At 46.6% G+C, this 24,064-nt stretch overlaps 1 protein-coding gene across 4 annotated transcripts in view; it reads right to left on the bottom strand.

The window, feature by feature from the left end:
- The window catches only part of Kiaa1549l (KIAA1549 like), a 246,570-nt gene that overhangs the window by 16,609 nt on the left and 205,897 nt on the right, over positions 1–24,064 (bottom strand). For all 4 annotated transcript variants that reach the window (XM_060372076.1, XM_060372075.1, XM_060372079.1 and 1 more), the window contains exon 17: positions 7,138–7,488. In XM_060372076.1, the coding sequence (XP_060228059.1) occupies positions 7,138–7,488 (351 nt within the window). The remainder of the gene's footprint in view (positions 1–7,137; positions 7,489–24,064) is intronic.

Raw genomic sequence — 24,064 nt, 5'->3', positions numbered from 1 at the left:
CTCCCTGAACTCTGGGTTCACAGACAGATTAAAAACCATTGTCCTGATGCCTTCCCAGCCATATCTTCCACGATTCTCAATAATTCAACAGGTGAAGTGCTTCCTTCCCAAAATAAAGGGGTTTACAGCCCCTCCGTCTCTTCTGGCTTCTGATGCTATTCAGCAAAGGAGGCAGACATCTATTTTTATCTCTGGTTCTTGAGAGGCTTATTCTGTGCTCAACCTAGTTTTCCAGGCAAAGAAAAACTTCCTACGCTTGTCTGTCTAATAGGAAATCACTAAAAGATTTGATAAAAAGTCCTGAACTTCTGCTGAGCATTAAAAGAGTCACCATTTATTAGTAGGCCTTTTTAGGCATAAATCATGCTACAACACAGGAGAACAGACCCCATACTCTTGGAACTTTCGTGGTCACATAAACAGCAAAGAGGTGGCCATTGACATGTGTGTGTGGGATGAGAAAATTTTTCTACGTGTCCCTTTATGTAAGTTCCTGAGATTCTAAGTTTCCCTGTCTCGAATCCCAGTTCCTTTTCTGGGTCCATGTGATCTGGTATGTATTGGCTCTTGTTTGGCAAGGCTCCACTCTCTCTTCATCACTACAAGCCCTTATTCAAAGCTATTCATGGTCCCCAGGTTTCTAATTCCATAGTTATGCTTGGTGTGTTCAGTTTGGCACTCAAGAATACTTTTTTTTTCCTATTTAGGGGTGTGGAGGGCTTCCTTTTCTCTGGACAGGAAAGGCTGGAGACTCAGAACTGAAGGCGGCCTTTATAAATGGGTCTCAGGCCTCCAAGGTTGAAAGAGGCTCTGACTATGACTAGATAGGGAAGTTTTGGGGCTCAGGAATTTGATCATAATGTGAAAAGAATGAAGGTGATGTTCCTGGCTACCTGGTTTGAAGGTGGAGGATCAGAGCAGAGCTGTCTTCCCTTGTGAGACCAAAGAATTAAAAATTAGTGGGTATTGGTTTAAAGTTTAAAGCACAAAGCTGAAGGCTAGCCAGGTGGAGACATGTCCAGCTGCCTGCTGTCCAGCTTACTGCATTCTTTTCCTGCCTATTAGAGATACGGTTGCTAGGAAACCAGCCCTTCTCCCCTAGGACAGCCAAACAAGGGAAGCCAGACCATTAATGGTTTGGGGGCCTTCCTATAGCCTATCAGTTCAAAATGCAACATCCCCTTTTGTGTTTCGACCAATAGATGCTTGCCAGGCAGGAATCCCCTGCTTTGGGCATGCTGGGAGGGACCAAATTCAAATCACCCACCCAACCTGAGCACGAGGCTCTCAACCACTTCTGAGGTGAGCGTGTGTGAGGCCAAGCTAGCTTGTAATAAAAAGATCCTCATGTGTTTTGCAATGAGCTGGACTCCTGGTGGTCCTTTGGGGGTCTCACGAATCTAGCACAACACCCTAGCCATCTCTGTGGACAGAGGGACCTCCGGTGGGCACATAAAGGGCTGGACATTTAAATCTCCAGGGTAGTACTATAGTGATAAAGAGTGGATAGGAGCTTCCTAATAGGAGCAGGTGAGGTGTTAGCAGGGGAAGGTAGACCCCCAGGCCAAAGCTAAGCTGCCTTCATTAGACACTGCATCAGTCAGCCTTCTGTTACTGTAAATATTCAAGAGAATCTGTTTTATCATCCAAGAAAGGGGTTTTTTTTCTTTTTATGTTTTGACTTCGAGATTTAGATACTTCAGTCTATGGTCGGTTGGTCCATTGCACTGCTCTTGTGGCAGTGCAACATACGGGGTATCCTCATGGCTTGGGGATGAAAGAGAGGGAGAGACAGGGGTTCCATCACTCCTTATAAAGGCATATCTCCAGTGATCTGAATACAACCCCCTCCCCGACTAGGCCTCACCTCTTAAAGACTCTATTACTTATCAATAATACCATGAGCTTGGGGACAGTTCAGATCTACCATACAGACGAAACCCTTGTTCAGGGCCAGCAATCTAGAAATGTACCCTCTCTCTTCATATCCAGCTGCAGGTAACTTTGTACAGATTGAATCTTCTAGACAGATAGTTCTGATTTGTTTGAACATAGGGGCTTGACAGTTAAAATCTAACTACCAAAAGGAACAAAGCCCATTGTTTATCTTGATCTATCAGAAAACCAAGAGCAGTGGCTAGAGCCCTGTCTGAGAGCTGTGGATGGACGTTGCCCGAGGCTTCCACTGCCTCAGAAATCAGATGATGTTCAAGCTACAAAGAGAGCAAGAGACACTGAGACCATATTCCTTATTTCAGTGTGTGGGGATGCTGAGGCCAAGATGGGTCAACTGCCTTGTCAAGGATCCCAGAGCTGATGGAGCACACAGTCCGTAATTCAGAACTGAGGGTGAGCAGTGCGAACGACATGGGCTTTAAACCCAAGATGGGTTCTTAACTGACCTTTCCCAGCTGCTTGGCCTCCAATACATTAACATCATCCACCTTCTTTCCTATTAGGCATCGAATAGAATCACACCCTGATTTCAAAGCTATTTTTTGAATATTGAAAAAGTCGCATGTACGTGCGTGTGTGTATATCGTGTGAATGTGTATCCCACGTATGCAGGTGAAGCCAAAAGATAGCATCAGTTCCTCTGGAGCTGGACTTAGAGGTGATTGTGAGCTACTTGATGCGGGTGCTGGGAGTTGAACCTGGGTCTTCTGGAAGCTCACCAGTCACTCCAAACCACTGAACCCTCTCTCCAGCCATGAGCTAAATTCACTTTTCCATCTTCAGACTGTCCATCCAGGCATTTGGTCACAGTGACAAGGTGGTAACTAATACAGTGGAGAGGGTGAGGCACTCTCTAGATTTTCTCTTCTTTTCTCACGCAGCAGCCCTCCTGCAGATCCAGTGATGGTGACTAGTGGAGTTCCTAAGTTTAGTGCAGCATGCTTTGTTCAAAGGTCGAGAGCTCTGCTAGTTTTCAGGGAAATGCGAAGGCCCAGTCAGGCCAGTACGGCACAGTGGTCCTGCCTTCAAGGGTCCTGAGAGCTGCACAAGGCATGATCAACAGTGACCGGTTGGGATTGTCCTTGCAATTCCTTACCCACATTGCCGGGTGATGGAAGCTCAGGACAGATTCAGATTTTATTGCGAGAAATATGAGCAATGGAATGTGTTGTGAATCCAGGCGCTGCGGTGACTATAAAGCATGCTTGATATGTTGGCATGGTTTATTATCAAAGGTTTGGGAGAGGACTCTCCTGTTTGTAAGGGGGAAGGTGAAACACAAGCTTGCCACCCCCCCCTTACAGGAATAGAAAAAGATCCCCCAAACTGATCAGCTTCTTTATGAGAAGAAGGTACACCAATGGTGTAGATCTTTGTATTTCCATTAGAGCCGGAAGGCTATCCCCTATAACTCACATTTAATCAGGGGATAGAAAATGTGTGGGGGCCAGCGTCAGACAGCAATAGCTTTTAACCCTCTTCTGCCATCAAGAGCTGTTCAGATGGCCCCTGGATGTATGGATCCCACAACTGGGGATCTAGATGACTGCAGATGGAATGTACTGAAGAAGACCGAATCTGCACAGAGCACACACAGACTGTTCTTATAATTATTTCCCCAAGCAAGAGAAATGACAGCTGTTCACATAGTGTGTGGGTTATGTCATGCTAGCCCTTCTAAATATCCTAGAGATCACACAGGAGCCTATGTGTAGGCTACATACGCAAATGAGGAGTTTTGCTGACGGGCCCGTGGACACCAACGGGTGACTGTTCGAAACTGGACAAGTTCTTTACTTTTCCAAACCTGTCTCCTAACTGAGTACTTGAGGCTAGTGATAGCAATCTCGTCAGAGAGCTGATAGATTAGGAGAGATCATGTCCACACGGCACCTACATCAGGATGCAGCCAACAATGGGGACTCAATGGATGGCAAGCGTTACTATTATTATTACTGTTAATCCTTCTGTAAAGAGTCCAGTGGGGAAGATGTTTCACCCCAGTGCCTTTTTAAGAATCCTTACTCTCTCGCCAGCAGGAAAGCTGGAGGATATTTTCATTCCACTTGGCATAGACCCATTAGGGCTGCTCGCAAGATTGGATTGGTCGTTAGGTGTCGAGTCCAATTTCTTTATAGATTCAAGAGGTAAAAGATGATCAAAACTTCCCAGACTGTGCTGCAGAAATCCCAAGCTGCCAGCATTAACCTTTCCCGTGATGTAAATGCCATAAGGCTGGACCTGGTACCTTAAAAACACCAGCTCCCAATTATCCTCCAGCAGAATTTGGGGCACTTTCTTTTTTCTTTTTTTTTTTTTTTTGCAAGACAAAAGCAATCATGGTTACCTTGCTAGATGGCTGCTTTCCCCATTGATTTTCACATTATTATAACACAGGGCCTCTGCAAGGTCTTGAGGTAAGCATCATCACCTCCACTGTGTATTGCTGGCTATTTTCTCCTTCTGTGGAGACAGGAGTTTCTTGTGCACTTGGCAGAGAAGGAAGCCTTGACGATGAAAGGATGCCCTTCAGTGTGTTCTGGTTTGATGGTTTGCCCTCTGGTTGGGTTACGCTTCAGTATTTATCCCTATGAAGCACCCGGATTTCTGATGGGTTTGCCCTGCTCAGCACAATTGCCAACTCCCAGTTACAGCAAACAGCTGCTTGAATGCTCACATGCCCCACAATGTCTGTTAAATGGTTTTACTGAGCTGAGGGCTATGGCATCATCTCACTTGTCACACTGATTGGAAGACTTGTCTTGATATATAAGGCTGTCTTTCGGAAACCCAGAGCTCTCCCAGGCTTCTAGAATCACTCCCACCAGCGGAGCCCAGTGGCTCCTGAGACTTGCAGGGTTTCCTTGGGCCCCTGAGGTGTGGCATCAAGTGCTTGTTTAAATGGTCTTAACAGAGCAGGAGAGGAAGATGTGGTCTCAGAAAAGGTGAAAGGGGATATAGATAGTAGGCCCGACAAAGCAGAAGAACAAGTTGGATAAAAATGAACACTGTCAAGTAGTTTAATGTGCTGGCACCATGCCAAGCCATCTGCTGATATCAACCACAAGGTCTAGGGTGTTTGCTAGGTGTGAGGACTGTGCTAATCATTTTATAGGAGCTAACAGCCCTCTTATCACCACCACTGTTTGCAGACTCTGAGACTTGGAACTGGTCCCTAAGATCATTTGGTTGGTGGGTGCTGTTCCACTTTGGGCTAGAAGTCAAGTTCAGAGATCCTCATACAGAGACTGCAAATTAGTTAATAAGACTAAAGCTGGTAGCAACTGACAGAGAATGGATATGAGTGGCCTCTTCTGGAGGGCAACTTCCTAGGAAGGATACATCAATGTGTTGAGACTGGGATGTTTTTATAGATCTCAGAACAGAAATCCTCTCCCCTAGTGGGGCAGTTGCCATCTTCATGGGTATTATCAGAACACTGAGATCTCGGAAGCTGTAATATGAATGACGACGTGGGAAAGCATTCTATAATAGCAGATCTGTAAGTCTGAGTGAGACTTTTTCCATCTTTTTAGATCCACATCTTTGGGAATGTGACTGGGATGTTCTCAGAGCTGCTGACGGTTTCCAGGAATGCAGGGCATCCACCAACGTTCTCCGATGGCAATGACAAATTTAGATTTCTGAGACCTGCTCGAATGTATAATCTTTTAAATTATGTTAAGAATACATATGAGGGGCTGGAGAGATGGCTCAGCGATTAAGGCTGCTCTTCCAGAGGTCCTGAGTTCAATTTCTAGCACCCATATGGTGGCTCACAACCATCTATAATGTGACCTGATGCCCTCTTCTGGCATGCAAGTGTACAGGCAGATAGAGCACTCATGTACATAAAATAAGGAAATAAATCTAAGAAAAAAAAGGGAGAGAGAGATAATATATATGAGTGGCAAAAGAAACCATGGAAACATCACTAATCAGAGAAATGTAAAACAAAACAAAACAAAACAAAACAAAAAAAACAAATCCATAATAAGATCTACCCCAAAGTCATTAGGATGCCAGTTATTGAGAGACTAGTTAGTAACAAACATTGGTGAGATGTGAAGAAATCAGAAAATTCATTGTTGGGGAGTACAAAAAATGGTACAGCCACTGCAGAAAACAATATGTCAGTATAAAATAAAATTCCATTTGACTCAGCAGTCCTGCTCATGGGTAGATACCTCAAAAGAATGAAAGCAAGAACCGGAAGAGATGTTCTTACACCTGTGTGAGTACCAGCACAATTTACCGGGGCCCAAAGAGGAGAGCAACTTAAATTCGTACACATTGGCAGGCACACAGCTACGATGTGACCGCGAAGAGGAAAGACAAGGGGGTCAGCTTTCAATTAGTATAGACTATCATGTCAGAGAGACCAAGACTTCTAGGAATAGTTGCACAGAATGTGAATGGTTGATATGCTGAGGGGCAGGCGCTGGGGAAATGGCTCAGCGGTTAAGAGCATGCTCTTTCGGAAGACCGGGGTTCTATTCCCAGCACCAACATGGCAACTCACGGATGTCTACAACTGAAGCTTCTATGGGACTGGACCCCCTCTTCTCTAAAATGGAAATTACACTGCCCTTGTCTCAGAGGTCATTATACAGACCGTAACATACAAGTAATGCCCAGTACAACGCGTACTATCCAACTCTTATGTATTTACAGAGGGGCTTCCTCCTTACCAGGCAGTAGGTTATTGTTCATATTCATTTGTCTTTACAAGCAGAAACTTAAAGCAACTTCCTCTAGTTCCAAAGCCAGAGAGTGGTTGAGGTGGGATTCAGAGTCCAGCCAGCTGGCTCACAGCCTATGCCCTTAACCACCAGGATACACAGGCCTTTCTCACAGGGCTCTCTGATGCCTTTTGACATTTAAATTGGGGTTCATGTTTGAAAGTGAAGAGAACCACCAGTGAGAAGAGGATGGGTCAACCTTTTCAGGAAGGACAGCAGAAAAGGAAACACCTTTAAAACATGTCAGGGTTTCACATACGGTTCCTCAGGGACCTGTCCTGCAAGAATAAGGTTTGGCTGTGGGTCATGAATGAAGTGTGGGGAAAGACTCCAGAACAGCTTGTCTCTAAATGCCCAGATCCTCGCTTTGGGTTCCCCGCTGGAGTCTAGTGGGAAGAACAAACCCAAAGATGGGAGGTGGGCAGGAGGCATGACTTACCGGCCGGGGCAGGCTGTACTGGTACATTTCTGGTCGGTAGGTGGGCACCCACTGCACGCCAGCTCTGGGCCGTGTCATGGTCCCTGGAGCGCTGGTCACCACCTCTGAGTACGGCAGGTGCTGAGTGGAGCCGTAGGCCTCCTGGTGCCGGCTTTGGCCTGCATGGCCAGCGGATGCCAGGCTGAAGGCTTCTTCCAGGAGCATGTGCATCTGTTGCCGGACTTCGTCAATGGAAGGCTGCGAGCTCAGTGTGGAGGTTTCTGAATGGCCTTTCACCTGCCGCGCCCTGCCGTAGCCCCGGGGCTCATGGACTCTGTCCACGTTGGTTTCCTCTATGATCTCGGGCTCGGTCTGTGGGATCAAACAAAGCCCGGTCATTGGTTTATGACGTTCTTTCCGTATCCTAGAATATTCACAGACTGAGAAGACAACCAGTCTGTGCCAACTTAGGTCATACCCAATGTGTTCTACCTAGAAATTCCCCCAGCAGGAGTTGTTGGCTAGGGCTTACAGGAGCCATTGTAGTCTTCGAGTGTCCACGGCTATGCCAGTGCAGCAGACTCGCTAATTTGCATAATAATGAGACGTGGCTTTCATCAAATGAATGGCATTCTCAGAATCTTTGATGCCTTTGGTTATGAGAATCTGGAGCATTCTCTGGACTATCCCCCAAAGGATGGCAAATCGCTATAAATGAGCCTGGGCCCAGCCACAGGTGAGGGAGTTGCTGATTTCCTGATTCCATTCATCACGGAGAGCAAAACAACCTTCCCTCTACATACAGATGATCTATAAGTATAACGTGACATGAATGAGCAACCCATTGGGGGCCCAGCATCCTGCTTTCATGAGCATGCCGGGAAATTCTGATACCTGCTCAAATTCAAGATCTGTTGATCTAGAACATTCTCTTTCCCCACCCCCATCATTCAGGGAGTAGCTGCAGGACTGAGAGGGCTCGACGATGGAATTTCATTAGCTCCCAGAGAAATCTACATGGACTGTCAGCTCAGGCCGCCTTTTGATGAAGGTCTGTGTAAGAAATTGTGTATCATGGAATGCCTGTGAGTGCTTACTCTTTACTAGTTCTATGGGATGCATTTGAGGGTTTGCTCTGTCACACATGCAGGAGGCAAGGGATGGCTCAGGTGATACGGTGACTACTCCAGCAGGAGCCAGCTCCAAGTTGCTCTGTAAGCTAAAAACTAGGGTGTTAAAGATGGCCCAGCCTAGAAAGCTGCTTTATTTCCACTTCTTCATTTGTAAAAGGATGGTGTACCACTGCAGAGGGCTGAACAAGGATTCAGTGAATGTCTTTGTGAAGATTTGCAACAGTAGGAGGGTACAGACACAGTAAAGGAAGTCATTACCATCAGCACCTTGTTGCTGTGACTCACACAAATTCTCGTGCATATGAATTGCCGTGCAGGAGGCACCTGGCTGCATACAATGGACACCGCAGGGAGATATACGCAGGGAATTCATTTACACAGGGAAGCCCTGCTCTCAGAGATCACAGAATTAAGAGCCGTGATATGTTCATGTTAGTGCTATGACAGTTCTGTGTCAACTTGACACAGCTAAAAGTCATCTGAGAGGCGGGAGCTTCAATTAAAAGATGCCTCTATAAGATCAGGCTTTGGCAAGCCTATAGGGCATTTTCTTAACTAGTGATTGATGAGGAAGGGCCAAGGCCATTGTGGAGGGTGCCATCCCTGGGTGTCAGGTCTTGGGTTCGATGAGAGAGAGCAGGCTGAGCAAGCCGTGATGATCAAGTCAGTGAGCAGCATCTCTCTACAGCCTCATCAACTTCTGCCTCCAGGATCTGCTTTCCGCCCAGACTTCCTTCAATGATGGACTCTGATACGGAAGTGTAAGCCTCTCCTCCCCAACTTGCTTTTGGTCATGGTGTTTCATTAGAGCACCAGCAATCCTAACTAGGAGGGTGTTTTAAAATCGCGTTTACTTTCATTGAGTATTAAGTTAGTACAGATATACTAATGAATAAATTGAAAATACAGACAGCACAAATTAAACATTTCTTCTACTCTCATCATCTAGAGTTAGGACTTGTCTGTATGCAGCTCAAGAGTAAAAATAAGGAAGGCTCACCAGGTACTTTCAAGACTAGACTTATTAGCAAAGAACTATAGTAAGCAATTCAAAGTATTTTTTAAGGTGACTTATTTTTATTTTACATGCACTGGTATTTTGCCTGCATATATGTCTATGTAAGGGTGTCTTGTCTCCTGGGACTGGGTTTACAGTGAGGTGTGAGCTGCCATGTGGGTGCTCAGAACTGAAGCCAGGTCCTTTGGAAGAACAGCCAGTGCTCTTAACCACTGAGCCATCTTCTCCAGCCCCTCAAGAATTTTTTCTAAATTTTAACATATGCAAAAGCAGATCATGGGGTAGAATATAAAATTATTCCCTTAATACAAGGACGTGTCATGCTACTTAGTCCACTTTAGAGAAAGACTTTTGATCATTGTCTGAGAAATGGGTTTTCTAAAAGCCAACAAACCTGACTGTTAAGGTTTTGCCTTGAGATATCTTCTAGATAACGAATCCAACTTCTAGAAGAAAGTTTCTGTACAACGCAGAGAATATTTGGGAGTGAAGTTCAAAGCCTTTAATTCAAGCTCCATTGTAAGGGAGAGGAAGCTGAGGCCATGGCAGTTAAATGATTTGCTCAAAGGTCACCTGGAGATGGGCGTGTTGTCCTGGACATACCCCACTGAGCTGTACTGCCTCATCGGTGCTGGCTGCCACCCACACATGGACTTCCTCCCTCCCTCCATCTTCAGTTCTCGACAATACAAAATGGATGTTAAGTGCCAGATTGCTCCCAGGTGGGAGAGCAATGGCACCATGGTGAGGCGAGCTACGATTTTGCCACCTTTCAATGCTGTTGTGCGCTTGTAGCCAGAAGAGTGAATATGTTTTACGTGAATTTATAGTTGTGTGTTAGGCGGGGCAAGGATACATGTCTTGGTAACATAACTTATCCTCCCTCTCCTCCTTAAGACCCTTGCGGTGGGACTGTGCACCAGGGTGGAGGGGGCAGGGGGACTGTCTGAACTGGGTTAGTGAGGGGTAGCACTACCTTTGCTAGGGGGACGTGGACACGGACGCATTTACTCCAGGCTCCCATCTGCCACCATATTGTCCCAGCAGAAGTTAACTCTTGCATCTTACAACAGGGTTTTCACCCTGCATGGGGGTGGGGGTTGGGGCTTCATTAAATCTAAGTGTTCGGTGTCCTGGCTCAGGACCTTCAAAGACTCCTGCCCAATTCTCTGTCGGTTTTCGGTCTTCCCTTATCCACAGGTGGAAGCAAGGCTAGCTTCCACCCATTCCAGCCTTTTCTGGATACACTTGTATTTCTTTAAAGTCTGCCTTGAACCTACTGCACTTCCGTTTCTCATGAGACCACCACATAGGTGTGTGCTCTGACCAAAGCAGGAATAGACATCTCAGACAAGGACAGAGATGGACTAATCACTAAAATTATTTCAGAGACTGCCAGGATAAAAGCATCAGTATATAAACAAAAGTGCTTTCCAGAAAACCTATCAATAAGCAGTTAACAAATACCAACGGCTCCTCAGTGGATGGGCCACTCCTCTGGGGTTCTATCTATATCTAATGAGTTACGACATCCATAACCCTCAGATCAGAGCTGCTTGTCTAAAGCCATTGATTGGCTGTTAAGTGAAAGAGATCCACACAGTGGGTATTCACATTTGCTCGAAGACCTGTTATATGCTGGTCCTGTGAGGAGTCGACCACATGCATTGCCTTGCTTGGTCTCACAGGTACATTAACAACAGATGTGTCCAGTTTCAGATGATGGAGACGGTGACCACTGGATTACCTGGCCCTTGCCCCTTCCCTTCGCTTATGTTCGCTTATGATGCCTTATGCGTAGAGATACAAAAGTAAAGTCTCCCTACATTGGCTAATGGTTGGCTTAAGTTCAGTGTCTGTCTGGGGTCATATTTGGGAGAGGGGATGTGTTTTAAGCCTATTTAGCTTGGAACTTAGCACATTTGCTTCTCAGCTTCATGCTGAACAATCCTGGGAAGCTATTTTTACAGATTAATCAAGATATACTTCGATAGAAATTCTAAAAAAGAAAGAAAGAAAGAAAGAAAGAAAGAAAGAAAGAAAGAAAGAAAGAAAGAAAGAAAGAAAGGAACAATCAAGGAACGACTGCTAATAATAAATAAAACACACAGATAAGCCAAACAAAGAAAATGAAAAACCATTGTAAGCCGACTGCCAGAATAACTACAGCTAATGTTGTGACCTTTATGACTGTCCTTCCCAGATGTTCCTGTGCATATGAAAGAGGCTGCACACACATGAATGCTGATACACTTTTGACACACTGCCCCTCCCCAACACCTCTCACCCCCAACCCCAGACAGAATTGACAGTGATATATTGACCACCACAGCTGCTTCTGTTCTAAGAAGGCCCATAGTTTGACATCAAATTCTCAGGCTTTTGCAATAGAAACTTGAGAGAGGAGGGGAGTGGATTGTAGAGTTTTTTTAAGTAGGATTTTTTTTTCTAGAGAAGAACAAAAGTAGCTGTGATATGTAAAGGAGAGAAAAAGGGGGGAATTTAAAAAGGACTACCATCTTAGTCTGGGTTTCCATTGCTGTGCTAAAACACCATTACCAAAATCAAATTGCAGAGGAAAGGGTTTGTTTGGCTTACACTTCATTTTGCCATCTGCCATCAAATGAAGTCAGGCCCTCAAGGCAGGACCCTGGAGGCAGGAACTGAAGCAGAGGAGGAATTCCACTTGCTGGCTTGTTCTCCATGGATTGCTCAGCCTGCTTTCTTATACAGCTCAGGGTCATCTTCCCAGAGCTGGCACCTTCCACAGTGAGCTGGGCCTTCCCACACGAGTCACTAATTTAGACCATGCTAAATAGGGCTGCCTAAAGGCCAATCTCATACCATGCAGTGGTATTTTCCAGGACCTCAGAATGTGATCCTATTTGAAAAGAGTTTTATAGAGGTGACTGAGTTAAAATGAATTAATTTGAGTGGGTCCTAAATCAACACTGCTAATGTCCTTCTAAGTGGGGGTTAAGGAGTATGTGGACACAGACATCTACAAAGGGAAGACAGCGTGAGCATTTGGCAGGGCTTCCATCTTCACACCAAGTAGAAAGGAGATTCCCCCCTCCTGCTCTTCAGGCAACATGATCCTGCCCACACCTTGAGCTAAGATTTCTGGTCTCTAGGGTTCTGAGGAAGCAAACTTCTCTTGTTGACACTATTTTGTGTCCTAGCAAACCAAGACATGACCTTGATTGGGTCATATTGGGAACGATCCCGCAAGGTCCCAAAGGCCACAGTAAGAAGGTTGGACTGGTTTCAAAGGACAGTTGCAAACACCTAGAGACTTCTAAGTAGGAGGGAAATGTGGCAGGAATTTATTCTAAGTGAGTTAGGGGGCTCTTGCATTATTCCAAGAAGAGATGGCAGGAGTTTGATGAGGGTGGTCATGAGCAAAGACAGTGTGGGTGAGTTCCAGACATATTGTGGCAAAGGACCAAAAGAATTCATTGATGGATTAGAAGTGGGGGAAATGAAGAGGAAAGCATGGAGTGAGGCCAAGCCCTTTCATAAGAGGAATCATGGTAATATATGTGTGCATTTGATGTTCCCTAAGCTTCCCAAGTCTGTGTCTTCCTCTGGGCCTTTCTGTTACTGGGAACTCTCTTTCCCTATGACTAATGTGTGTGGCGCTGTGACTTGAGGTCCTTGCTCAGAAGCAACTTTCCCAGAGACCTTTACCCTTGGCTAAGACATTAAGATGAGCCTGTTCTCTGCCGCCTCAACTGCTTCTTGGCTCTGCAATGTCCCTCTGGCATCTCCCTCTCCATCTTTGTGCTTTTGATTCCATCCTCCTACTAGACTGTAAGGCTCTGGAGGGCAGGGATTTTCCATCCTCCCTGCTGAGTCCCCAGATGGCACAGAGTGAGACCATAATAAACACTCATTGAATGAAAGGGTGCAAAAATAGTTTTGAAATCTTAAGGAGCATCTATATAAATGTCTTCAGCCGGAAAGGTATTTTCACAGTTCTAGGATAAACTAGACAGTTGTATTGCAAGTGGAACTGAAGGGCTTTTAGGAGCATTGCTTTCTAGAATCCCAGTTATGGGATGCAAAGGTCTCTACTTTCCACACTTGCCCTCTCCCTGAAATTGCATTTTGGAGTGTAGGAGCCCCTTCCAAAACTTGCCACAAGGCTCTGCTTTTCTGCTTGGTGCTAATCACAGCTCCACCCTGCCAGGAGAACAGCCTCCACAAATTCTACATCTGCCTGGCAAAAGCACAGGGGTAGGTGGGGGGGGGGGGATGGTTAGTAAGATGGGCCCCAGGCATGATAAATGGAGCTGGCTCCCTGTCTGTTTTTCTTTCCACCAATCATGGTCCTGGAGCCCACACAAAACTGTGCGGCTCCCCCATTTAATGCCTGCTCTGGCTCTCACAGGCCCGAGTGCTGCCTGCCTTGCCGGAAGCTGGGATATATTTAGAAAGCTACTTCTGGAAAACAAACTCCAGGGGCTCTGCCTTTGTGAGATGCTGGCACAAAAGTGGAGAGGCCTCTGTAGCCACTTCCTTCTGAGCCCACATCTCAAACGGGTCTCACCAATAAACCGAGAATGGCCCTCATCAGCATGGGGTGGGGTCTTGAGAAAGGTTTGGTGACTTCTTTCCTGCCAAAATTCACGTTCCGTTCCAGTGGCCCACTGCAAACATATAGGCCAGCGGAGAGATGGCTCAGAGGTTAAGAACACTGACTGCTCTTCCAAAGGTCCTGAGTTCAATTCCCAGCAACCACATGGTGGCTCACAACCATCTATAATAAGATCTGGTACCCACTTCTGGTGTGCAGGTGTACACGCAGACAGAACAACGTATACATAATTAATAAATAAATCTTTAAAAAAAAAAAAGAAGGAGACAGCAGTTTCTGTATTCCGGGAGAGCTGAAGAGACAGCATCGGGTCTCTTCATTGTCTTTCAGTCTTCCCAGGAGTGAGAACGGAGACCACATAGAGAGGAGGGTGAGAGACAGAAGGATCCCAAGTCTTCCCTGCCATTCCTGCAGATGTCTCTAGCTTGCGGCAGGAGCCTGAGGACGGCAGACTCCAGTGCTTGCTCTCCTTAATGTACAGGGTGAGTTCAGTACCGAGCAGATTAAAATACCCCACCAGCCCACACTGTTTGGGTAAGTGTGTGACCCTAGAGGTCACCTTTGGGGGTGTGTCCACGTGCTAGAGTGACAGGAGAAGGTCTTAGGTACCCATCACCAAACCCAACTCCAGTTCCAGCCCATCTGAGAAAGGCTCTCTTTGGGGGAGAATTAGTCCTTTTCTCGGGGCTGGCAGGTAGAAGACAGCTACAGGACTGGGATGGAAAGGAGGCAGGGCATCACTCACCCCTGGAGGAGTCTGAAAGCCATGGGTACCACTGTTTTCTGCCTCCCTCCTACATATAGCTCTGCCAGCATTAGCCCATTTGTTCTCACGGTAACCGTATGAGGTAGGACCACATGTATCCTGATTTCATACACAGGCACACCACAGCACAGATAGGTGAAGCGACTATCCATAATTCACACGGCAAAGCTGCACTTCAGCTCCAGACCCCAAGAGCACAGTCCCCACATTGCTTGCGAACCTTGAGAGCAATCTACAAGCCTCAGTCACCTGGTGAAAACTTACTATTTCAAAAGGAGTCGGTCTGAAAGTATCATGGGAAGCTGTTTGATTTTTTCTCTGAGATGAATCAGCTTGGCTGAGCTGGTGCTGCCGGCCAGGAAGGGACAGGGAGGTCCTCCCTTGTGAGTCAGCACTGTTTCATAACTGAAAGAATGTTCCCACATCTACCCAGATACTCTCTTCCCCCTTTCCAGCCCTGCGAAAGCCAGACAGCTGTACAAAACATCGCTGGTACCGCCTCTTTGAAACCCGCCTCTGATGCACACACTCTGAACTTAGCATGGACTTCCCGACACTGCAGTGAACAGCTGAGGTACCAACCCTCGGGCCTGGTACCACCCCGGGGCTGTTTCCCGAGTGACCACCCAAGGAGGACACGGAAGGCAACAGTGACTTGGAACAGTGTGCTGGACTTCTTAGAGAGGAGTCTTCCTCAAGCAGAGGGCTCTCTGACCCCTGGTGGTGGAATTTGTCCTGCTCCTTTTTGTATCCTGGTTTGGTTTTGTTGCTGTGATAAAACACCGACCAAAAGCAACTTGAGGAGGGAAGGGGTTTATCTCCTCTTACGCTTCCAGGTAGTGGTCCCATCACCGAGGGAAGTCAGAGCAGACGTTCCAGGCAGGAACCTGGAGGCAGGTACTGAAGCGGGAACAATGGAGGAATGCTGCTCACTGGCTTGCTCAGGCCTGCTTTCTTACAATAATCCAGGCCCACATACCCAGGGGTGTTGCCTCTCACAGTGGGCTGAGCATTCCCACATCAATCATTAATCCAGAAAATGTCTCATAGACCTGCCTACAGGCCAGTCTGATGGAGGCGATTCCTCGAATGAGGTTCCCCTCTTCCCAGGTGACTTTGGTTTGTGACAAGTTGACAAAACCAAACCAGTATACCCTGTGTCTCAGCCAGGGGCTCTGAGTAGGACAAAGCTTGTGTCAGGTCTATTAATTAGACCTGGCTTGGGCAAATCAGTTAGTGTTGGCTTTTGCTGTCATCACAACAGACACAGCACTGGGCATTTACTTTATGGTGGCACAGAAGAGTAAAACATATAAACTTTGATTCATAATTGGGAAAATTTAAAGCAAGATGCAAATGTGAAGGCTGGGGCTGTTGCAGCCACTTGGTAGAGAGAAGCAAGCCCACGCTTAAGGGAACACAATACTATACAATGCGGACAGGTGAGCTGACATGTCAATCAAATCCCTGGACTTACAGTAACCAATGCATTTTCTATTGTTTTAAAACAGTTTGAGTTGAGCTGGATTTTCTGCTGCATTTAGTCAAAGCACCTGAACTGATAACCACCACTCAGACTACAAACAGCAGCGTACATGAACATGTGTTTACAGATTGGATGGTGCTTATGTGATTCAAAGGTGTATTAACGTACCCACTTTTCACATCTCAGCTCAGAAGTCACCTCTTCCAGTTGACACCCTTGCTTGTCCATTTGCTCAACAAATAGAAAAACTGCATCTACTGTATGCCAGCTCCTATTCTGAGTGCCGAGGTTTCAGCAATGAATAAAACATGATTTCTGCCCTTGAAGAGTCGAATGGAGAAATAACACAAATAAGCCAACAATCGGAAGCCAGGGGTGGGAGTTAAGGACCGTGGGCTGAGAATGAGGTATTACTGAAACAACAACAAAAACATGGGCATCTAGGCCAGACCCATAGATAGGGATGGGACAAGAGAGCTTGGAAAAGATTGTGGGCAAGATGACATTTAAACCAAGTTCTGAAAGTTTTGCCCACGCCAGTGTGTTTACCTTGAGGGTAGGACAATGTCTTGAGATATTTTTGGTTGTCATGACGAGGAGGAGCCACTGGCAGCTACCAGGTAGAGCTGAGGATACTGTCCAGCATCCCACAATGCACTTGAGAACTACCAGCCCCAAGTCTTCACCTCAGATGAAGCAGGCAGGAGGACATACTCCCTGAGTGTGATACGCATAAGCAAATCCAGAGGGCAAAGAAACCACATGACACAACACGCTTGAGGAAGGGCATTTGGGTCGCAGCTAATGGTTTGGGTGAGGGAGCAGAAGCACCGGCTAGCAGAAATGGTTGGCTCGGCCACAGCAGGTAAGTCCTGAGCTGCTGGGAACTTAGACTTGAGATCCAGGCTCAAAGCTGTGCGACTTATAGGAGGGTGTGCAGCCAGAGTGTGTGGTTTTGTAAAGGTGACTCAGTCAGTGGTGGTGAGCAATGGTGACTAGTCCGGGCAGTGGATGTGGGACATCCAGGGAAGATCGGACCTCGTGCAGAAGCTTCCTCTCCCCTAACCGAGTTCATTGTCACAGCAAGCCTATACCTTTGTGCACCACCAATCACAGTCTGGGAAAGGCCCCAGAATTGATTTAGCTGCTGAGAGAAGCTACAATGGCTAGGCAGGAACCCAGGATGAGAGCAGAAAGAGGCAGACCACAGGGAGGCAGCTGGATAGCACCTGAGTGCTCCTAGCAGAAGGGAGGTTTGTCGCTTGTCAGTGGGAAGCCGTCTTCATGGCCCTGGGCCTGCAGAGTCACGGTTGTGTGCAAAGTTACCGGGGTACTACAATACTCCTGCTGCCTCACAACCATACCGTCAAGAACCCCATCTTCTACTACCTTCCCTGCACCTTCTTACGTGGCTTCCATCTTGGTATGGCCAATATCTTCCTGGACAGACACCAGCTTGATGATATCAGGACTTCGCCTATAGCTCCTTTGCCACCAAGTACCTCAAGCTCTTGGGTTCTCCTAGGGAGTCTGAGTTCCTATTATTATATATTTCCTTTGAACTGCAAGCCCCTATAAAAATACAGTGAACTTAAGGTAATATATCAGTTAACTTAAGGTAATATATCATATTAATTAATATGTTAACATATCACATTAAGCAAATAATCAATATAACACTTAATATAGCATATTAATATTATATGTGATATATTGATTAACAGTAATTAATTTAGGTCATTACAGTGTTAGTTGGCAGAAGCTGAAGGAAGACGTTAAATGCTGAGATGGGGTACTAAGCAGGAAAGCTTTAGGTGGGAAAGGGATCAACACAAGAGAAGCTAGTTAAGAGAGCAATATGCAGGTTGCTTTTAGAAGGAAGGACAAAATCACGCAGAGGAAAGGGCGAAATCCCAAATCTAGCTCTTAGCTTCTCAGTGAAGTCAAGGGCTGACTGGACACTCAACAGGAGCCTCTCCACCACTTCAGGGCATGATCTGCCTTGGTCTCTATTAAAGCCAGAAGATGCTGGGGGAGAGGGAGGGAGTAGGGGCCAGAAGGCTTTTCATTCATAAAGGATGACCTGAAAGGCCCCAGAGTCGCTACATTTTATTGCATACAGCCAGGGGCAGCTTTACCCCCTTCATAGTTTATCCCCCTCATTTTTTATCTCCTTCTGTGTGGAATCTATCAAAATAACTCAGTTCCTTGGCCTCCTTCGAGGACTCATTGCTTGCCTGTGACACAGGGAGCAGGCAGTCCTGTCAGCACATGGTCACTCACGTGAACACCCGTTACACATGACAAAACATATCATATCCTGGCATCACCAGCTGCTGCAGACTGAGCTCTGAGCCATGCATCCCCCCACCCCCCATCTATATGACAGTTAAGTTTCATTGTCAAATTGACTGGAATTAGAATCGTGATGGAACCATGACCCTGAGTGTGTCTATGACAGTGTCTCCGGAAAAGTCTAATTGAACGGGGAAGACCTATCCTGAATATAGGTGACACTGTCCCCTGGGTTAGAGCTCCAGAAGACATAAAAAGGAGAAAGTGAGTTGAACATTCATCTCTCTCAGCTCTCAGCTCAGGACACAATGTGCCCAGCGGCTATGGCCTCCTGCCACCACGCCTTCATCGCTGTCACGAACTAATATACCCTCAAAGTGAAAGCTAAAACAAACATCTTTTTCCTTAGGTTGCTTTTGTCTGAGCAATGAGAAAAGTAACTAGCCTGGAAAACTGGGAGCTAAAGTGGACCTGTTGTTGTGATAAGCCTGACCACGTGGTCTTCAGACCTCTGGAACTTGTTTGCCTATGGAATGTGGAAGAGTTCAGAACTTTAGACTAGAAAAGCCCTGGAATGCTGTATGCAGAACTCAGTGGGCCAGTTTGGTGGGAGTGTGGGGTTTCAAATGCCCAGAGAAACATGAAGTGGAGGTCAAAGCTCATGTAGTTTCAGGGAGAGCAAGAACTCCCCTAGGAACTAGGCTAGAGGCCATTCATAGCCATTCTGGAAAAGAATCCGGCTGAAGTCTTCCCATGTTCTCAGAAGTGAGGCTGACATCAGAAGTAATGGACTGAAATGTTGGCAGAATCTCAAGACTGGACACTCTCCAGGCTGTGCCATACTTACTGGTAGCGAACATGCAGTTCTACAGTGAGAGACAATAACAAATGAAGCAAAAATATATGAAAAGTGTAAAACTGAAGATGCAGACAATGGGGTGTGAAAGCAGTCAGTTGAAGGGATTAACCCCATTTTAAAAGACCTTAGTGCTCTGAGCCGAGGCAATAAGAAAGGTGTCCTGTTCCCTGCCTTCTCCTAGACTCTACCTAGGAGGGTATTGAAGCAGATGCTGAGACTCATAGCCAAACTTTGGGCAGAGTGCAGGGAATCTTATGGAAGAAAGGAGAGATAGTAAGCCCTGGAGGGGACAGGAGCTCCACAAGAAGACCAACAGAGCCAACACATTGGGGCCCATGGGGGCCCTGCAGAGACTGATGCACCAACCAAGGACCATGCACGAAGAGGACCTAGATCCCCTGCTCAGATGTAGCTAATAGACAGCTCGGTCTTCATGTGGGTTTCCTAGTAAGAGGAACAGGGGCTTTCTCTGAGATGGACTCGGTTGCCTGCTCTTTGATCACTTTCCCCTAGTGGTGGTGGTGAGGCATGGCCAGACCACAGAGGAAGAAGATTCAGGCAGTCCTGATGAGACTTGATAGGCTGGGGTCATATAGTAGGGGAGGAAGGCTCCCCTTTTGTGAGAAATAGGGGAGGGGAATAGCAGGGAAAAGGGAGGGAGGATGGGACTTGGGGGAGACAAGGGAGGGGGCTACAGTTGGGATGTAAAGTGAACAAATTATAAAAAATAAATTAAAAAAAGAAAGGTGTCCTGAGGGCAAGACTCCCATCTACAGACCACTCTAACTACTGAAAATGCTAATTTATTTGAAAGGAGAGAGACTCAGCTAAGAATGCTGCAGAAGTTCCCTGCTTGAAGATAGTTGCCTAAGAAAATGTTTCCTCAGATTCAGCCACCAAAGCAAACGGTAACCACCACAGCCGTCATCCGAAGGGCTGTGCTACATCTTGAGCCGTCAACCAAACCATCCCGGTCATCCACATGGCACTGGTTTTGCAGGCATGAGAGATGCAAGAGTAAGGGGTGTCACAGTGACTTACACCAAGGGTCCAGAGAGCCAGCGTGTGTGGCAGGCAATGTGTGGCAGCGGCAGCACCCCTCAAGGAGGCCCCGAGGCTACTACCATGATGTGTAAAGTGTAGGCGCCAACTCAAGATGGTGGAGATGATGGCACCATGGGGCATGGCAAGGCAGGCTGCAGGCACAGAGTTGAGTCAGCCCAAGAGGGGCTATGTGTGCTGCAGGTGCCTGGAACACGAGGACAGGGCTACGGAAGCCCTTTGGAGACCAGAGAACAGACACAGAGCTGCAGGATTTGGTGCATTCCCCGCTGGGCTTCAGTTTTGCCTTGGTCTGATCTGTCCTGCTGTACCAACATTCCTCCCTTTATTTACTCTGTGTGTCAGAACTTGGCCACTTATTTCTTACAGGTGCTCATGGTTATAAGGTTGCCTTGAGTCTCAGAACAGACTTTGGGCTTTTGAACACTGAGACTGTTAAAGAGCATGGGAATATTTAGGTTGGCCTAAATTGCATTTTGTGTTGTGGGACAAACACAAACTCATAGGGGCCAAAGGGTGAGGTGTTTGAGTGTCAAGTAAACAAAAGGGGGAACTGTCAGCTTGTCTGATTTAGAGTGACTATGGAAAGAGCTCTTGGGGTGTCTGTGATGGTTTTCTGAAAGGTTTAATGGATCAGGGAAGACTGATCGTAGATGTGGGCAGCTCTGTCCTGTGGGCTAGGGTTCCTGACTGGATGGACAGGAGTCCATGAGGTACCGCATTAGCTCTTTTCCTGTTTCCGGGCTGTGGATGCAATGTCATCAGCTGCCCCTTCCCTGTCACAATGCCCTCTCCTCCATGATGGACGGTGTCCCTTCCTTCCTCACATTGCTTCTCTCTGGCTTGCTGTCATTCCAGCAGGACATGATTACTACTCCCTCATTTTTTCCTTTGACGGTATGCCAAAATATTTTCCTGAACCATGCCTCTGGAGTGAGGTCTGGTAACTGTGGCATTGCCTCTTCTGAGACGTGCCCAGAGATCACCCCATACTTATGAAGATTTTCAGAGCTACCGCTCGCCTCTTAGGCCGTGGACTTGGGGGTCTGTCAGGAAGGCTCACCGCATACAGATGGCCCTTGATGGCCCAGATGGCTAATGATGTGGTCATGTCTCAGGAAGCCCATCACAGGTTGATAACATACCAATTTATAAAATCATTTAATAAATCTGACCTCTTAAGCATTACTGCACATTCCAGCCTTCCTTAAACATGCTCAGAACACTTACACTAGCCTACAGTGGGGTGAAGACTGCTTACAAAGAAGCTGGGTATCTTGTGGATGTTAACTGACAGCAGACACATAAACACTCTGAGCACAAAAACCCAAAATGCAATATGCCCTGGCAACAGGGAACATTACAGAGCATGGCTTGTTCACTGCTGAGGTCCAGAGCTGCCTAAGAGCTGTGGTCCACCGCTGTTGCCCAGCAGCTTGGGGAACACCAGACCCCATGTCATGAGCCCAGGAAAAGAGCAACGTTCAGAATCTGAAATATAAATTCTCCTGCACAAATATTGCTTTATCAGCACCAAGGAATAAAAATGTCACAAGAAAAGCCCTCATGCACCAGAGGACACATATAGCTTTAGATTATGGAACTTCAGGCAAATAATTTGAGAGAGATTTAAAGGAAGAAGCTTATAGTGAAGGTCTGGGACTCAGGCAGATCTCCAGTGGGCAGACAAACAGGGAAGGACCACGACCACAGACAGATGGTAAAGATGGAAAACTTTCAGCTTCTTCTTTACCTTCCTGATCTGAGACAATGGCCTGGGATGCTTTTCTCTCCCACCAACAGGACACACCTGTCAGCAGATGGTTTTAACAAGTTCAAGGTCAGACCAGGCCAGGGTTACTCAAAATTCTGGGCCTCTCCGCTTCCCTGTCTTTGTTTAAACTGACCAAGCTAAGAGAAAAGCAGCTCAATTCCATCTACCAGAGACTCCCAGCCTTCAAGGAGGCCTCGTGAGTTCCCCGTCTGCTCTGCAGGGGCTCGCTTTCTGTGGGCCTCAGAGTTAACAGAAGTAGGGTTTCATCTCTTGATTCTGCCGGCTGTGTCTGAGATTTTCCCTGCTGCTACCTGTTGTGCTTGAGGTTTTTTTTTTTTTTTTTCCCTCGCCTTTTAAGTTCTTAACTGTCAGGGAAAACAAACGCAGTTCAGACCCCCAGATAGTAACAATGGCGTTAGTTTTGAAAGGTTAATATTTATCCACACAACAGTAGTTCAATCAATCATTTCAGAGGCGCCCCCCACTGTTAATGCTTAGAGCTGTTTCCATTTCTGTCATTTTTTTTTTCCCAACTCCCAGAAACATATCGGGTGACTTCTGGGGTAAGGAAAGTCAGTTTTCTTTAAGGGTATATAGTCCCTGGTAGGTCAGTCATATTCCAGTGGGTGGTCGCACACCCATGGCTGTATGGGTGGCATAGATTATACTGGGACAAGAAGTTAGGTGGGGTTGGGAAATAGGAGGCAGATCTTGAAGGATTTAGATAGGAAGGTGGGGGATTAATATGATTAAAAGAGACTTCAGAAAATAAAAATAAAGAAAAGAAAAGAAAAAAAAAAACATCAAGGCTAGTGGTGTACCTCAGTGGCAGAATGGTTGCCAAGCTAGCATGCTGGAAGTCTTGTGTTACAAACCCAGCAGTGCAAAGCAAAGAAACAAACATCCCCCAAAGGGGACAAAATAACCAGCTGAGTAGGTACATTTTTAATTCTCGGGATGACTTGAATGTTCTTAGTCCTCTAGAGGCAAAGGGTGCTCCATCTGCACACACTGGGGCAAGTGACTGTGTTGGTTCACGAGTCTACGCATTAGTCCACTCCCAGGTTGCTTAGGCACCTGTGATGTCATCATTGGCTGCTCTACAGGGGCCAATAAAAGGACCCCTGCCTCTTACTTCACTCTCTTGCTCTCTCCTCTTTCTCTGTTGGGGTGCCCCTTCCCCCCACCATGTCTCTCTCTCCTTCCCTCTCTCTCTCCATCTCCATCCAATAAACTCTTTCATATTCTATCTGTTGCATAGGCATGGCATAATTTTTATTTTTAAATTTATTTACCTTTTTACTAATTGCAATTTATTCATTTTGTATCCCACCTGTAGCCTCCTCCCTTGTTCCCTCCCAATCCCACCCTTCCTTCCTCTTCTCCTCCCATGCCCCTCCCCAAGTCTACTAATAGGGGCAGTCCTCCTCCCCTTCCATCTGACCCTAGTCTATCAGGTCTCATCAGGACTGGCTGCATTGTCTTCCTCTGTAGCCTGGTAAGGCTGCTCTCCCCTAAGGGAGAGGTCATCAAAGAGCCAGCCATCAAGTTCATGTTGGAGTCAGCCCTTGTTCCCTTTATTAGGAAACCCACTTGGACTCTGAGCTGCCATGGGCTACACCTGTGCAGGGGTTCTAGGCTATCTCCATGAATGGTCCTTGTTTGGAGTATCAGTCTCAGAAAAGACCCCTGTGCCCAGATTTTGTTTTGTTGCTCTCCTGTGGAGCTCCTGTCCCCTCCAGGTCTGTCATCTTCCCCTTCTTTCATAAGATTCCCTGAAAAATTTGGCTATGAGTCTCTGCATCTGCTTTAATACCCTGCTGGGTAGAGTCTTTCAGAGGCTCTCTGTGGTATGCTCCTGTCCTGTTCCCTGTTTTCTCCATCTTCCAATGTCCATTCCATTTGCCTTTCTGAGTGAGGATTGAGCATCTTACACAGGGTTCTCCTTCTTGCTT

The sequence above is a fragment of the Meriones unguiculatus genome, chromosome 18 (assembly GCF_030254825.1).
Source record: "Meriones unguiculatus strain TT.TT164.6M chromosome 18, Bangor_MerUng_6.1, whole genome shotgun sequence".
In the NCBI taxonomy this organism is placed as follows: Eukaryota; Metazoa; Chordata; class Mammalia; order Rodentia; family Muridae; genus Meriones; species Meriones unguiculatus.
Note: the sequence above shows the minus strand (reverse complement) of the source record. Positions and strands in the feature narration are given on the sequence as shown.